The sequence below is a fragment of the Pseudorasbora parva genome, chromosome 15, assembly GCF_024679245.1.
Source record: "Pseudorasbora parva isolate DD20220531a chromosome 15, ASM2467924v1, whole genome shotgun sequence".
NCBI classification, from domain to species: Eukaryota; Metazoa; Chordata; class Actinopteri; order Cypriniformes; family Gobionidae; genus Pseudorasbora; species Pseudorasbora parva.
Genome location: NC_090186.1, coordinates 7,605,667 through 7,622,649, shown reverse-complemented (window position 1 = coordinate 7,622,649; position 16,983 = coordinate 7,605,667). Strand labels below are relative to the sequence as shown.

General features: G+C 39.1%; 1 protein-coding gene across 3 annotated transcripts in view; it reads right to left on the bottom strand.

Annotated features, from left to right (window-relative positions):
* Positions 1 to 16,983, bottom strand: part of fip1l1a (FIP1 like 1a (S. cerevisiae)) — a 40,493-nt gene that overhangs the window by 17,118 nt on the left and 6,392 nt on the right. Inside the window, exons 3-12 of one of the 3 annotated variants that reach the window (XM_067418463.1) lie at positions 15,817 to 15,862; positions 14,798 to 14,871; positions 14,598 to 14,647; positions 14,153 to 14,245; positions 13,909 to 14,036; positions 13,340 to 13,380; positions 9,875 to 9,974; positions 9,666 to 9,801; positions 978 to 1,029; positions 736 to 870 (exon numbers count right to left, since the gene is read on the bottom strand). In XM_067418463.1, the coding sequence (XP_067274564.1) occupies positions 736 to 870; positions 978 to 1,029; positions 9,666 to 9,801; positions 9,875 to 9,974; positions 13,340 to 13,380; positions 13,909 to 14,036; positions 14,153 to 14,245; positions 14,598 to 14,647; positions 14,798 to 14,871; positions 15,817 to 15,862 (855 nt within the window). The remainder of the gene's footprint in view (positions 1 to 735; positions 871 to 977; positions 1,030 to 9,665; positions 9,802 to 9,874; positions 9,975 to 13,339; positions 13,381 to 13,908; positions 14,037 to 14,152; positions 14,246 to 14,597; positions 14,648 to 14,797; positions 14,872 to 15,816; positions 15,863 to 16,983) is intronic. The other 2 variants (XM_067418464.1, XM_067418465.1) reach the window with 2 other exon arrangements.

Genomic DNA, 16,983 nt, shown 5'->3' with positions numbered 1-16,983 from the left:
ATACAAAACACCTATTTAACTCTTTCCCTTTTAGCGTTTTTTAAAAAAAAAAAAATTAAGTTGCCAGCCACCACAAGAATTTCTGATCATTTTTACAAAAACATCATGCCTCTAGAATATTATGTTGTATGAATATTTGAACTTGAACTTAAACAAAAAACACCCATTTTATTCTAGCTTCAAGCATTCTTTTTTCATCAACAATGTCAGTTTTTATAAAAAGCAACATTTTGAAAGTCAAAGACTTCGATAAAAACATAGATGGAGAAGATCGAGCCCATCAACACCTCCAAAGCTTCACAGTAGATCATCCTGGGTCGACATTTTATTCAGTAACTGATTTATATGCTGTTTAATATTAATGGTCGTGCCATTTTACATATGCACATGATAACATATATCACTTGTTTCTGCTTCTTTTTCATGTGTTTTGAACAGGCGTTTCTGTTATTTTTCAGAAGATGTGTCACAGCGCACCCCCTACCGCGTAACAATGAAAACCCGTAAAATTAAGTCAGTGGCAGGGAAAGAGTTAAACAATAAAATGGTGGAAAAAAAGCTGAATAAAGCAGCCTTTCCATCCAATGAATCATGATGTATGTGCATTGTTTCTACCGCATCAAATATTTATTTACATCAAAGATGAAACGCATTAGTTATTATTGGAGGTTGGTAAATAAGACACAGGTGATCTGTAATGATGCAGCATTATTAAGTCTCTTTTTGAAGCTCTACCTCTTTCTCACTCCCTTTCTTTCTCTGTCTTTCTTTTTCTCATTCTTTTGCCTGTATTGTGACCTGCTATGTTCTTGCGTTCCCTGTCTGCTACATCTCCTCTGTCTCTCTCTCCAGTATCTATGTGACATCAGCCTGGACAAATAAACACACACATGATCCACATATCATACATGAACCCTGCTGTAATGCTTTACCACCAATCATTAACTTGGTGGGGGCACATCAAAATAAACACTTACCTATGTAAAGTTGGCATCCCAGTTGGAGGGGCACCAGGAGGTAATGGGAAACCTGAAATGGCAGGCATAAACAGACATTATGTGAATAACGTTGTGGTGAGCAATGAGCATAAAAATAAAAATAAAATCACAAGTGTGCATGGAGTAAAAACTACTTCAAAACCAAACAAAACAAAAAAACATGATTTCCCTCATTGTAGCTAACGCATGTTTGTGTGTGTGTGTGTGTGTGTGTGTGTGTGTGTGTGTGTGTGTGTGTGTGTGTGTGTGTGTGTGTTCAAATGCCTTGACATCAAATGACTCAACACTGTTTATGACACATCCAGACAGAATTCAACAAACGCAGCGGCCTGCAACTTTTACTGCCCTTGCTAACCGTGACGCCCACCTTTAAACTTGTGCGTGAAACATGGGCCCTTCGCAGCACCCCAAAAAATACATTCTCCCTCACATGGCTGAGACACACTTATCGGCTTTGATCACACACAGCCACAGACTCACAAATATTCATGCACATCTGGGCACCATTCCCCTTTTGTTTTTCCGCGGACCCCTGATGGGAGCCAGCTCCAAAAGACGGTTTTCAACAACAACAAAAATGACTGGAAAAAGGCTGAAAGAAAAACAGTCATTTGAGGAACACAGAAATCACGCAGCTCTAGTTAACACAGAACGAGGCAGAAACGCCGCGTCCCCTCCAACGCATGCATCCACTCACACAGGGCCTTGCAAATCATCTTTGTTGTCCTTGAAACTTCAGAGTCCTGGAAGAAAGCATGTACTTTGTGAACTATGCCCTAAACTGTTTTTTTCCCCAATATTCCTGTGGATGCTACGCTAATTTATATCAGAGTTCTGTGGCAAACTACAAAATAGTTCAGTAAGACCACAGATATGCTGCAAGTGCAAATTATCACGTGCTACAAACACTGTTTCTATGCTATACGAGTTTAATTAATCTTTGGAACACAAATAAAGATATTTTTGATGAAATCTGAGATGGTTCTGAGCCAGCCATAGGCAGCATCATTGCAACTTTCAAGGCCCAGAAAGGTAGTAAAGACATTTCTAAAATAGTCCATGTGACTCCAGTGGTTCAACTTTAATTTTATGAAGCGACGAGAATACTTTTTGTGTGCAAAACACAAACAAAAATGCAGACTTTATTCAACATTCTCTTACCTTCAGAAATGATGATCTTGTAAGTACTCTTTTTATTCTTCAATTCTTTTTTTTACAACACCGGCAAAGATCGCTTACACTCATCTTTTTCTTCTAATGTTACTTATTCCAGTGTGCGTTTTACAACAAAACCCGCCAACTACCAGCCCAAAACAAGCCAAATAGCTTTTCATAATTAAGGTCTCTTTAACCCGCGGGAAAACCGCATGGCAACACAGTGCAGTTGAGTTCTGTTGACATTTGACAACTAACGTTATGCGTCGTTGATCTGATTGGTTGTAGCTTTGTCCAATTGAGGTCTTTCCTGGTTTGGTTGAAACATGTCCCATAATTACAGCCCAATGGAGCAGTGTCAGACTCATATTCTGACTAGAATTGAGTATGACGACGTCAGTAGAGATGGGTATCGTTAAGATTTTAACGGTATTACTACTCTTACCGATACTGCTTATCGGTCCGGTACTTTAACGGTATTCTTATCGGTACTTTTTGAGATTTCATATATATATATATATATATATATATATATATATATACACACACACACACACACACACACACACACACACACACACACACACACACACACACACACACACACAATTAACAAAAATACACATTATATAGACAGTGCTATACAGTGCTTTCATTTCAGGAAGAATTCTAGTAAAATAACATAGTTTATCATAAATAGCCAAAATAATGCGTATTAAAGCTCAAGGTAATAATTCAAGAGCTGTGAGTGATTTGCTCTTTGCATTTGGTTGTTTAATTTGCAGTAATTCATCAGCATGTTTATTTACACTGCTGCCTCTTTAAGACAGATGTGCAGCTCTATAGGCGACTGATAGGCAGATGCACTACACTTTCTCCTGACTATATCCATAATAACTACGTCCATTTTAGACACAAACTAAAACTGTTAAACTGTTGTGTTTAAGAGACTCTCCAAGCCGGTCATTTTGACATAGTTGTTTATGTACATTTGATCCTTTAGACGCGAGTGTGAAACCGAAAGTGTAATTTGCTCGTCTCGTTGCGGCTGTTTCGGAGCGCGCGCCGACTTGGGAACAGCCTCTTGCGCACATTTTTGTGCTTAATCGCTCTTTTTATTATTAAAACGCATCCCACAATTTACCAACACTAGCTAGACTATATTTTACAACAATCTCTGATCGTGCTGATTCTGTCATTGCGTTTTTATGGAGAAATGACTGCGTAGGCTACTGCTGCAAAGGGAATTACATAAGTTGCGCTAGACATAAATATTATTATTTTAATCTTTGGAAGACAAAATCTAAAATAAAATCAGACTATCACAGATCTAAAGTGTAACCAGGCTATGTTTGACTGTTTAGTTCTGTCCTCTGTCGTTTTGCGCGTGGTCGGTCGGTCGGTCGGTCTCTCTCTCTCTCTCTCTCTCTCTCTCTCTCTCTCTCTCTCTCTCTCTCTCTCTCTCTCTCTCTCTCTCGTCACGTGTATTTTCTAAAGTACCGACAGAAGAACCGATAACGTCCGAGCTTATCGATACAACGGTCTTTCAAAATTCACCCCCGGGGCCCGTTTAATACCGGTTTTCGGTACCCATCCCTAGACGTCAGGCTATCTCCTACACTGTTCACGTAGTAAACACAGCGCAGCACTTACAGATTCTACATCAGAACGCCGGCTCATTATTGGCCAGCTGTACTGTATTACGTGAATAGTGTAGGAGAATGACAGTGAAGAGAAGTGTTTTTTTAACACACAAAAAGTATTCTCAATGCTTCATACTGGAGTCACATGGACTATTTTAACAGTGTCTTCACTACCTTTAAAGGGTTACTTCAGCGATTAGCATTTGGCTTTGTATCAGTAGAAACCCTGGAGAATATTCGATTTGTTGTGTATACACCCCCTATTCCCCTGAGACAAGAGATTTATGCATTTCATTTCTGGAAGAAACCTCTGATGACGTAAATATCGTCAATTTGCACCAACGGAGGAATTTTTGGCCAGAGGCTAAAGACTACAGCCAGCAGAGGGAGCTATTTCCACATGTTTTCAACTCGCACATGGGGGATGGGAGATCACACTCACAACTCAGCTCGCAGCCTCAGGCATGATGGAGCGGAGCGGAGGAAAGTAAGTGTTTCAACTTCTCAAATTAATTTCTCTGAAAGTTAATCTTCCAATCGCATGAACTGAAAACGCTCCGGACTGAACACGCACTGTGAATGTCTGCCGCGAGTGCGATCGCGTTTACCTCAGCTCATCACGAATGTATGTAATCTGACTCCTGCAGCATCTATGCTGTGTGACACTCCCTCAGCGGCTAAATCACATATTGAACAGACACTTGTAGTGCAGTGTAGTGTCTGTTCTCTAACTGAACTGATTTTATTAAACACGGTCGCGGTGGAAAGTGATCAGTGATTCAGTAGCGGGGGCTTTGGGAGTGGCCTCACAGGACAGCGAAGCATTCTGGGAATTGTAGTTTTTCATCCCCATGAGACAAAAATACATTTTCTGTCTTTTCTCAGTCTAGAAAGCACCAAATTCAAAAATAATTTCTACTACATTAACCACCCAGTTTAACTACATATTCATCTTCCCCGCACTGAAGTATTCCTTTAAGGGCCTTGAAAGTTGCAATCTTGTTGCCTATGGCTGGCTCAAAAAATCATCAAAAATATCTTCATTTGTGTTCCGAAGATGAACGAAGGTCTTATGGGTTTGGAACAATGTGTTCGACACCCCCCCCCCCCCCCCCCCCCCCCCCCCCCCCAAAAAAAAAAAAACTTGAATGCCTTAGGTATCAAGAACATTTTACAGAATTTATTAACTTAATTTATTAACATTATACTTAATGTTACTTTAAATCATTAATGTATTTATTTAAGAGTATATTTATAAATATATATGTACTCTACCAATCAAAAATTTGGTGCCAGTTAGTACTTTTATTCTGCAAGGATGCATAAAACCGATTAAAAGTGAAAATTGTTAACGTTACAAAAGATTTTTATGATTTTTTTTTATTTTACTTTCTATTCATCAAAGAATCAACAATAAAATGAATGAACAAAAACTAAAAAGCAGCAAATCAGATTATTAGGATGATGTTTGAAAGATTGTGATTGATGACTGAAGTAATGATGCTGTAAAGCTTTGCCATGACAGGAAAAAAAAAATATTCAAAAAAATTATTTATATTTATATATTTGTATAAAGTACTGTTTTTTTTGTTAGTTCATGTTAGCTATTGCATTGGTAGTAACATTCATGTATATATCCATGCTGTAATGTGTTCAGATATGAATGAATGAATTAATTAAATTTCTTAAAGACAGAGATTGTGACACAAAAAAGTACTTCACAAGTATGTCTTTTTTTTTTCTTTTTTTCCATCTTGATTTTCTTTCACTGAGGTTAGGAAGTTGTTTAATTTGGAGCTGCTGGATCTTTTAATGAAAATATGTAAAGTGTAAGAGGTGCTTAAAGGTACTTTATGAACATTTGCAACTATTAATGTCCTATAAAAGAATCAAAGTGGATCACTGGACTATTTTTGTACAAAAATATTTAGACTATCAGTACAAAAATGTCAAATAGAAATCCCATCCTATCAAATCTGTTATTAAAATTATGATTTGAATGAAAAAAAGGCTCTCAGTCCTCCACAAGCCCATTTAATCAAAACATTCCTCTCCTAACAACTGGCTCTCTCCATCTTTTTCCTCCTCTCTCTCTTTCAGCACAGCTGGGTCATTCAGCACATTTTCAGTGCCACGATTGTGCTGTCATGGCACTTTTTCTTGCTTCCCGCCCGGAGCTATTTTTAACTGCACACAGCCAGGGACAGCACCAAGGGGGGGCATCCCCCCAACAACAAAAAAAGAGTTACTGTACTCTTACCACTACCCCCCCCCCCACACACACACACACACACACACACACACACACACACACACACACCGCAAATTCAAAAGTGAAAGTCAAAAGCAGTCACGCTTTCGAAAGCAATTACAAATGCGTGAAATGCACGCAACTCAATCCATCCACCCCTTGTGCCCTGGCACCGGCTCTCCACACAGCCATTAGCAGCACAAAAGGGAATAGCGTGGCTGTAACGGAACAGCGATATCCGCAGGGGGAGTGAGTCAGAAAGAGAGGCCTAGAACTTAAAGATTGGGAGGTGGGCTTATCCTACGATAAAATGAAAATGGCCCGTTCTGGATTAAAGGCTAAACTTCAAAGGCTGGCCTGACCAGGAAGTTTGATATTTTGACTGTATTAAAAAGGATGAGTGGGTCCTAAAAAAGGGGATGATGGGTGAGTCTGTCAGTGAGAGGTCTGAGTGGGCTGGAGGAGGAGTGGCAGGATTTGGCAGGAGGCGATTTCTGATGGGGCTTTGAAGCAGAAGAGGAGTAGAGTTAAGAGAGCTCAACTATAGACTTCCTGTTGAAAGTGAGACGGAGCACCATCTGAACAGGAAGTTGGCCAAGCTGAGAGCCAGCAAGCCTGCGCTGCAGAGGAAAACCTGGAGAGAATTACGCACACCTGGATATAGATGCACCAGCTCAAGCACACATGTTGTCAGACTCCTACAGAGACACATGCACGCTCAATATTTTGCCACTGTCAAATGATACATTCACAGCTGCAGCAGTGCATCTGCTTTAGCACTGAACTCTAACCTTGAACTCTAAGCATCATGGGGCATTTCACTACGCTGCCCTAGTGTGCAATATTTTAACACAGAAAACAGTGCAGTTTGCTATATCAACAAACATAACCTTCATGTTTAAAGTGCACCAATAAGACGTGTTTAGGATATTAAGGTTCTCTTCCGACCAGGAGAAGGCAGCAAGTTGCTCAACATGGGTGTGAATCAGTCACATCATGGATAAATGTTGTCATGGAAACCACAAATTCCCTACGGTTGGCCATATGTACAATGCAGTGCAATGAAAACATGACCTTGACATTTGACATGACCTTTGACCTCCCTTGGACTGTTTAAAATTGTGCTGGTCTTAGGTCAAAAAAGGTCCAGCTTTGTCTACCACATGGATCATACAAATGCTTTAAACAGTAATATTTAAAATTTTAAAAAAAATCTAATAGACCTCATATTTTAAGAAGACGTATTCTGTATATGTATACGTTTAAGGTTGGTAAGGTTTTTGAAACCAATTATAAGCAAGGCTGTTTTTATTTGGAAAAAAAATACAGTAAAACCAGTTATATTGTCAAAAAATATTATAATTTAAATAAACAATTTTTTTATTTCAATAAATGTTATAATGTAATTTATTCCAGTGTTATTTTCAGCATCATTACTCCAGTCTTCAGTGTCACATTATCCTTCAGAAATCATTCTAATATGATGATTTGCTGCTCAGGAAACAATATTATCATCGTTGAAATCAGTAGTGTTGTAGTCAAGACCAACTAAACCGAGACCAAGACAAGACCAAGACTTTGAAGGGCCGAGACCGAGTCACGACGAAGACCAAAGACAGGCCGAGACCGAGTCAAGACCAAGTCCAAGACAGGCTGAGACCGAGTCAAGACCAAGACCAAGACAGTCCGAGACCGAGTCAAGACCAAGACCAAGACAGGCCGAGACCGAGTCAAGACCAAGACCAAGACAGGCCGAGACCGAGTCAAGACCGAGACAGGCCGAGACCGAGTCAAGACCAAGACAGGCCTAGACCGAGTCAAGACCAAGACCAAGACAGGGAAAGACCGAGTCAAGACCAAGACCAAGACAGGTCGAGACCGAGTCAAGACCAAGACCGGCCGAGACCGTGTCAAGACCAAGACAGGCCAAGACCGAGTCAAGACCAAGACCAAGAGAGGCCGAGACCGAGTCAAGACCAAGACAGGCCGAGACCGAGTCAAGACCAAGACCAAGACAGGCCGAGACCGAGTCAAGACCAAGACCAAGACAGGCCGAGACCGAGTCAAGACCAAGACCAAGACAGGCCGAGACCGAGTCAAGACCAATACAGGCCGAGACCGAGTCAAGACCAAGACAGGCCGAGACCGAGTTAAGACCAAGACAGGCCGAGACCGAGTTAAGACCAAGACAGGCCGAGACCGAGTCAAGACCAAGACCGGCCGAGACTGTGTCAAGACCAAGACAGGCCGAGACCGAGTCAAGACCAAGACAGGCCGAGACTGAGTCAAGACCAAGACCAGTGCAAGTCCCCACACTTATGATAAGATGTGTAATATGCATATGATTGGCACTTCTCTCGTATGTGCGGGTGTGTAAGTGTAGCATGAGAGAAGTTTTAATCAAATATCAAAAGGCATTGCAGCTTTGTGGGAATTAATCTTTTACTTCTATAAGTAAATAACACTTACTTTTTGTCAATGGGAGGCACTGAAGACGACGTGTTCATATAGTTAACGGCCTATGGTGGACACAAACACCAAACTGACACTGACAGAGGGCTTGTTTGTTTTGTGAAAAGCGCTCGATCACTCCCATTTTAAAACTCAAAGTTCCCTAAAAATGTTAATCTCGATGAGGTATTAATCTCAGACACAGTCCATTATGTCTTAAATGAATGTGAATAACAGGAGGTGGAATATGTATCATAGCAATGCATTAGTATGCTGCTTAAGCAATTTTTTTATAAATGTATATATTTTTCATTTATCAATTTGAAAATGTTATTCTGCAGCTTCAATGTGCAGCAAGGAAAAGAAACCCTGTACTTGCAATTTTATTTTGATTAACTACAGTTTGATTTAACAAATATCTCACATGTGCAGAGTTTTTCCTGGGTCAAAAAAGGTCTTTGGTGGTGGCTGACAGACCTGGTCACTCACTCACTCACTCACTCACACACACTCACACACCACACACACACACACACACACACACACACACACACACACACACACACACACACACACACACACACACACACACACACACACACACACACACACACACACACACACACAGTAAAAGTAGCCTATCCATGTGATCTGCAAGCGTAATACTGACAATGAATTTAAAAAATGCAACAAAACAGTAATTTTTGCTTATCTTATGTTGATATCTCATATGTATGAATGCTCTCTTATCTTGATGTTTCTTTTGTTCCAACAGGCTGAATTGTTTTGGTATAGAATCATATCAATATTAGAAATAGCATTAACAGTTAACAAATATATATATTATATATATATATATATATATATATATATATATATATACACACACACACACACACACACACAAGCCTGAGGATTGACCCAACTGGTATGAGAATAATCTCATTTACATTTAATATGCTGGTTAATATGCTGGACTATATATTTTAGTACGTGTTCGGCTTGATTTTGGAACTAATATAAGTGAGTTTTACTCAAGGACAAGCTGAAGAAAAACCTGCATTGTCGTAGCATTCACATGCTACTACGTCACTACAGAGCATGAGCCAGTCCCTTTTCTGCTGACACAGTGAGAGTGCATGAGTGGACAGTATGGAGCTCGCTTACCGGGGGGTGGTGGTATAAGGGAGGGTGTGGTAGTGATGGAGGGAGGAGGGAAAGGTGGAGGTGGGATGTTTGGAAGAAAGAAGGGCAACAGCTTTGGGGAGGATAGCTTTGTGTCCGAGGATTCTTCTGAAACGACCTGAAACGCACACGTATAACACAGATAAATGAGAACCGTACTCTTTATGTCCATCAAGCACACAAAAACACACCTGGATGTTATTTTCATCAGCGCTGTGGCGTCTTCGGCCTTCCACTCGACTGATGGTCCCTGCATGTCCTCCGATAACATTGATCGAACCGCTCGACTTCCTGTTCACACCCACACACATAAATTAAAGTCAGATCATTATGTTGAGTCCATATGTGTGAGCGAGGAGGATGAAATGTGCGCTGCACACTGCAAGCCATTTAATGAACGCAAAAGGCTTTTTTTGCTTGGCACGCAGCGAAACACATGCAACCTCCGTCAAAGCTATTTTCCTGCTGATCTGGGAAAAATCTCTTATCATGTGCACGGCATTATTTTTAGCTCATGTACTAACAGCAGTTACACACTTGTGTGAATGTGTGCTGTGGTAGTCATCACCATTCATAAATCTTCAAGTCTCCTGAAACGTGGCCACAAGTATTTTAAGTAATGCATAAATTAACAAGGCAATAACCTATTTCAGTCACTAAAAATTCATCAAATAAAACAGAGCACATTAATACTGCATCGAACATTAGGCATGCAACAAGAAAGTAAGCGTTCAAGAGTCTAAGTAACGGTCTGCAAAAGTCTGTCATTGTTCTTGTCCTACTAGAGAAATTTGGGACATAGTCAACTACAGGAATAACAAAAATATATATGCCCAAAATTGACACCCTTCTAGTGTGTCACCTACTTTCAGCAGAGACGACAATGTATTTAAGTGCTACCCTCTCATGATTTTATAAAAAAGGGACATAAAAAATTCACACACCAGCCCTGGCTCCTCAGTCTGCTCTCTGTATTTTTAATCACAGGAATCATTCACCCAAAAATGTAAGTTCTCTCATCATTTCCTCGCACAAAAGAAGATATTTTGCTGAATGCTGGTAACCAAACAATTTTGTTCATTATATGGACAAAGACTTCTTTATGTTCCACAGAAGAAAGAAATTCATACAGGTTTGGAACAACATGAATGTTAGTAAACGTTGACACTGACAGAAGTCATTTGCCTTCATTAAAAATGAAGACTTCAGTCATGGAATTTTACATGGAGAGGGTCGCCACACACTTAGATATGTAGATGCCACATTCGACTGATTCAGACATGTGGGCATGTCCGCCATTTTGAAATGGTCAAGTTGTTGCCACTCACAGGAAGAATCAATGATGCCACAACATCACGCATCTTCTGGTTGTGAAACTGACTTCCCAAAATACTAGAAGAAATCAGATAACCTTTCACAAATGAGAATCTATTAACTAAATAGTACAGGATTTTACTATGCCAACGTTTTAATGTTCTGTATAGCTGACGCCTCCATTTTGTTGTATTAAGTTAGTTGAGCAAAATCATCTGCTAAAGTCTATTGCAGATAAGATATCCATACATGCGTCTAACTATATAATGTTGCAACTTGCTCTCGAATTTTCACGGACCAGGTCCACATAAACTATTGAGGCATCTATGTATATTATATTTCTATGGCCCTAGAGATTCAGCCATTTTAAAATGACATGATCAGCCGAATTCTACTCATATTATCCAGTTAAAACCCTTGTTATTGGAAACTTGACAGTAAATTCAATTAAAGAAAATATAAGGAACAAATTGAAGGGAACAAATCACATCAGGTTTCTAAATGTAAATGTCAAAGCACACAGTAAGTTGTATTAGTGACACTTCAATGTTTGAAAATACAATTTCCAACAGATCTCCATAACTTTTTAATTAATTTGACAAAAAAAAAAAAAAAAAAAATAGCTCAAAAGTTTGAGATAAGAAATCTTGTGATTTTATGAATGATTTAATGATTAAGAAAATAATAAATATCTGCCAATGTGTTCATAAAAATGCATAATTCAAATGTAAGTAATTTTCATACCCAGACATATTTGTTCTTGTTTTAAGCATAGACTTGCTTCATTTTGTTTATTTCTCAGAAAACAAGACGTAAAGTATCTTGATTTAAGGAAGCAATCAAATTTAGGGCCCTATAAAATCATTATCATAATCAAAATATTTTTTCTGGACTCTGATTTAATGATTAAATGCAATTTTAGAGTTTCATTCTTCTTTGGAACACAAATGGAGATATTTTTTAATGTGAGTGAAAAAAAAAATCTGTACCACTTCAAAAAGAGATCCTAAAACTAATCCATACGAATCAACCAGTTTATTCCGAATTTTCTGAAGATATTCTGAAAATATTATGGGTTTGGAACAAGATTATGGTGAGTAAATGATGACAGAATGAACAATCATGAACATTTAAATGTACGACCTACTTTTTTTCTTTATTCATCCAAAATTTGACCAATTCTGAGACATTTTGCATTATACAGTAAATTCCATTTTTATGAATGCATTCTGTAATTCCGTCCATCAGCGAAATCATAGGGGCCCAATTTATTGCAATGCTATTTAACGTAAGACTTTCTATTCCAATTTAAGACATTTTTTAAGGCCTTAAATTGTGGACTCTTTTTATAACCTGTGAAAACCCTCATATGCAGGGGTTTTTTTGGGCGCAAAAAAAACTGCATTTTAATAGCTGAACGAGATTGAATAACAATCTCTGTTTGAGTCAGAAAATGCCACCTCATGCTCTGTGTTTAAATGCCCGTACTGTGACTGACTCCTGCATCCTGTCTGTGCGTGTATGTGTAATAATGAAAGCCGGACTGCTGCTCTACCCTTGAATGCTCCGGTTCATACACGTCCCCCTGAGCAAGGCATAACCTTCAACTGATCGAGGAGAAGTTCAAGGAACGGCTGATTAAAAATCACCCCCGCTAACTCCTGCCCGGGACTAAAGGCGCTCTGGACCACCAGGATTGAACCATTGTGTGTGTGTGTATTTGTGTTGTGTCTCATAGTAATAGTGAAATATTAGGAGGTTTCAACAGTCAGGATGTTTTTCATCCAGGGAGAACAGAAAACAAGAACTGATAGAAATCAAGAGCAAAAAAAAAAAAAAAAAAAAAAGATTTAAAACCGGTGTAAACAGAGATGATAACGTGCGTATGGAGATTTTAGGACAACAGCAGAAAGCCATTATCGTGAAATGATGCTGTTACAGGGAACATGGCTGGCAAGCACAGAAAATAAGCTGCCATTAGAGTCCTACACTGCCAATTCAACTGCACAGGATGTTTCAAGAACAAAAATGCAGACAGAAATTACATGAACTATTATGCTACTGCCTCTTGATACAAATTCTTGATACAATTGTTTAGCTCAATGTACACTGTATGCAAAAGCTGACAAGCCCTCTCTTAGGTGTTGTAAGCGGTTCCATGAGCACCACTTCCATTTAAATGACAGCTTATATTGGGCTAATATATAGCCTATCATGTGCTGAGTTTGGAAGTATTCTTTACATCATTACATCATCCACAGAACGTGTCTGTAATTTGTGAATGCGTTGGTTGGTTTGATTGGTTAATACTTATATATTTGATTTAGGGTTCATATACGCACCTGGATGAGTATTCAGACAGATCGCTAGAACTCTGATGCACCTAGAGAGAGAGAGAGAGAGAGAGAGAGAGAGAGAGAGAGAGAGAGAGAGAGAGAGAGAGAGAGAGAGAGAGAGAGAGAGAGAGAGAGAGAGAGAGAGAGAGAGAGAGAGAGAGAGAGAGAGAGAGAGAGAGAGAGAGAGAGAACGAGAACATTCTGTTTACACAGGTGATGTAAAAACTCTTGTGCCATCTAAAGAGGCAGCATTTTAAGTCACCATAGGTGCTTCCAAAGTAAAAGGTGTTCTAGATAAATATGAACTTCCCTGGAGAACTTGAACACACCACATTTATGTAGAGCCCATGTAGAGCACCCGAATCAGTCACTTATAAGGTTTCATGACAGTTAGGATGCTCCCTTAGAAGGTAGCCGTCTATGTAGGCAGTGAGGTATTTAGCAAGGTATTTCACTAGGCTTTGACACAGCTAGTCTACAATAGCAGTAAATGCCATTTTACAACTCATTATCAACCTCTTAGTATGAAACATAATGAGCAAAGTGAGGACATATTTTAGATATGCTAAATGTACCATTATTTTGCTGGATGACGTCAGGCTCAGGATCTCAAGGCTCATTCGAAGTCGTCTTTGTTTGTCACAGTACACCTTCCAGGTGTCCTCATTAAAACCATAGTTAAAGTAGTCAGACAGATCTGCACCTGCATTTATACACAACATAAGCTGTGAGAGTTTGTACTACAGAAAGCGTATTTGAATCTGAGGTACACTAACACACACACACACACTTAACAAGTCTTAACGCAATCAACTGCACCTGGTTTCCTCCATGGCTTCTCCTCAAAGGACTCCACATCCACCTGCAAGAGACTGCCTTCAGCATCCAGATCCAGCCCTCTAGACTTGGAGCCTGACTCACAGTAGATAAGACTTTAGAGGCTGGATTCCCACACACAGATCAAACCAAACCCAGAGAAATGTCCTAAAATGATCCTTGCCATGAGAGTTCAGTTAGGCTTAAAGGTTTCTTCAGTAAGGCATGATTGTAATATATCTCAAAATATTTAAACAAAATTAAGTCATATGATTTTTTTACTTATTTGCTGTAGGTCCAAATGATGTAACGTGCAAAACAATGCAGTAATGGGGTTTCACAAAGAATTGTGGATCGCTTTACATTCTTGGTAATTTAAAAATATTTTTACAGAGGAGTATACGAGTTTAATATCATATCAACAGATTAATTACCTGTACTTTATTACCTGATACAGATGACTTTATGTTCAGACTGATGGAATTGGAACCAAATGACCTACAGAGTAAACCACAAAGAGGTATCATTATAGCAAACTATTAGACCCAGAAAGCCTTCAGACGTCATACGTTTCTCTGTAATACATGAGAAGGCGTGACAATGACATACATAACTAAAGATGCCAAAACCTCTGACTGAATTACTCACGAGCCCTGAGATCCGCCTGTTTTAATGTCACCGATGGTCACACACACATCATCATCACTGTCTGATTCACTCTCCTTCGAGGGAAAAAGACAAAACAGATGTGTTTGTGAAGTTAAATGAACACCCTACATCATCATGACTAAATTAATAAATACATTTTTAAAAGGGGCCATGAACTGAGAAATCTAATTTTCCTTGAGCTTTTGTCAAATAAGAGGTCATCATATTAGAAGAATATCCTGTACGTTTTAGAACTGAAAACTTCCTTGCTTATATTGTAAGCAAGCCCAGCGAACGACTCGTTGTGGAAAGAGCCTGTAATAGATGGTGAAAGACCGCCTCTGCAGAAGTTGATCAACGCTTACCTTATCATTGCAACGTTGGCCCTGCCTGCTGGTGTGCTAGTGAGATAACGAGGACAGAAGAGCGATACAGTACTAAAAATATCATTACTTTACAAAGGACCTTAATGCTAGGAATGTGGTAATTTATTTATTTTTTAACAATGTGAATGTCTCAGTTGAGCATTATTTATTTGTATTCGGTACATCTCACTGTGGATTCTTTGGTAGATCAGTCACAATTTCGGCACATGCTCTGCAAACAGACGTTTAAGATGGACTCGACAGTAGCATGCGACAACATGCAAGGAACCGTGCTGTAAATTCTAACGTCTGATCTGTGACCAGTGATTTCTGATATGTAATGATTCATGTACGGTCATATGAACTTTGCTTATCTGTCAGTAAATCAAACCAGTGACTAAATGCTCAACATCACATTGTTTCTCTTAGTAGGATGAAAATAATAATTTAAACTGTGATTGAATTATGAAAGCAATCAAAGTTCCACTTCAAACAGAGCATTCAAATCAGAGGCTAAAATCAGGGTAGAATTAATTATGACAATTTTTTTAATGTAAAAATCATACTAACATTATAAGTGCACCCAAGGAAACATAAAACAATAAAGATTGCAGTTCATGACCCCTTTAAAAGATGTTTCGCTAAAAGAAGTACCTGGTAGCTGAGTCTATGCACACCTTCCACATCGCCAATCAGAGCACTGCGGAAGAAAGATATATTTTATAATTAACCAAATAGATTAGACAATAATGCAAATGCGTTAAATGATCTAAAAAATGTAAATAAAAAAAAGATAATGAGTTACATCTTTAAACTAGGGAAAATATGAATTTAATTTAAATAACTGACAGTTTGAGAAAACCATTTAAGTGGTTTGAAGCAAAAACATTTAATTTAATTTAATTTAATTAAATACATGAATTAAGTACATTAATGAGAACATTTTTTTTTACCCTAAATGAGTTTAGCAAATGGCTGTAATATAACAAAGAGTGACAAATTTAAAGGGGTCTAAATACTTTCCGTACCCAGTGTGTGTGTGTGTGTGTGTGTGTGTGTGTGTGTGTGTGTGTGTGTGTGTGTGTGTATAAATATACACATTTAGGGGTGTGGTCCTGGTCTGAGTATTTCACAATCTGCTCAGTTACTGGTATTTTTACGCCCAACCATATATACACTCCTGAACAAAATCTTAAGACCAGGGGATTCATTGCAAGTTTTACACATTTCGCACTAGTGGATCATAACCGGGTTGTAGGTGCTGCTTCAAAATACCAAAAGAAGACACAGGAGCAAGAGACAAAAAATAGAGAGTAGGCAATTTATTGAAAACTGCATTTAAACTCAAACAGGCCGTTCATCAGCTGATCAAAAGTTTAAGACCATAGCCCAAAAATAAACGCACAGCAGTACAAAACGTGTCAAAAAAGGACTCAGCAGTGAGTAGCCCCACCGTTCTTGTTGATCACTTCAAAAACTTGTTTCGGCATGCTTGATGCGACTGTTTCCAGGAGGCTGGTGGGAATGTTGCTCCATGTGGTGAAGATGGCTTCACGAAGGGCATCCACGGTCTGGAACTGATGTCCATTTTTGTAAACTTCCCTTGCCATCCATCCCCAAATGTTCTCAATGGGATTTAGATCAGGGGATGGTCCAAAAGAGCAACGTTATTCTCCTGGAAGAAGTCCTTCGTCAGGCAGGCGTTGTGAATTGCAGCCTTGTCCTGTTGAAAGACCCAGTCATTACCGCAAAGACGGGGGCCCTCGGTCAAGAGGGAGGCCCGCTGCAACAGATCCACATAGCCAGTCGCCATTTGACGAC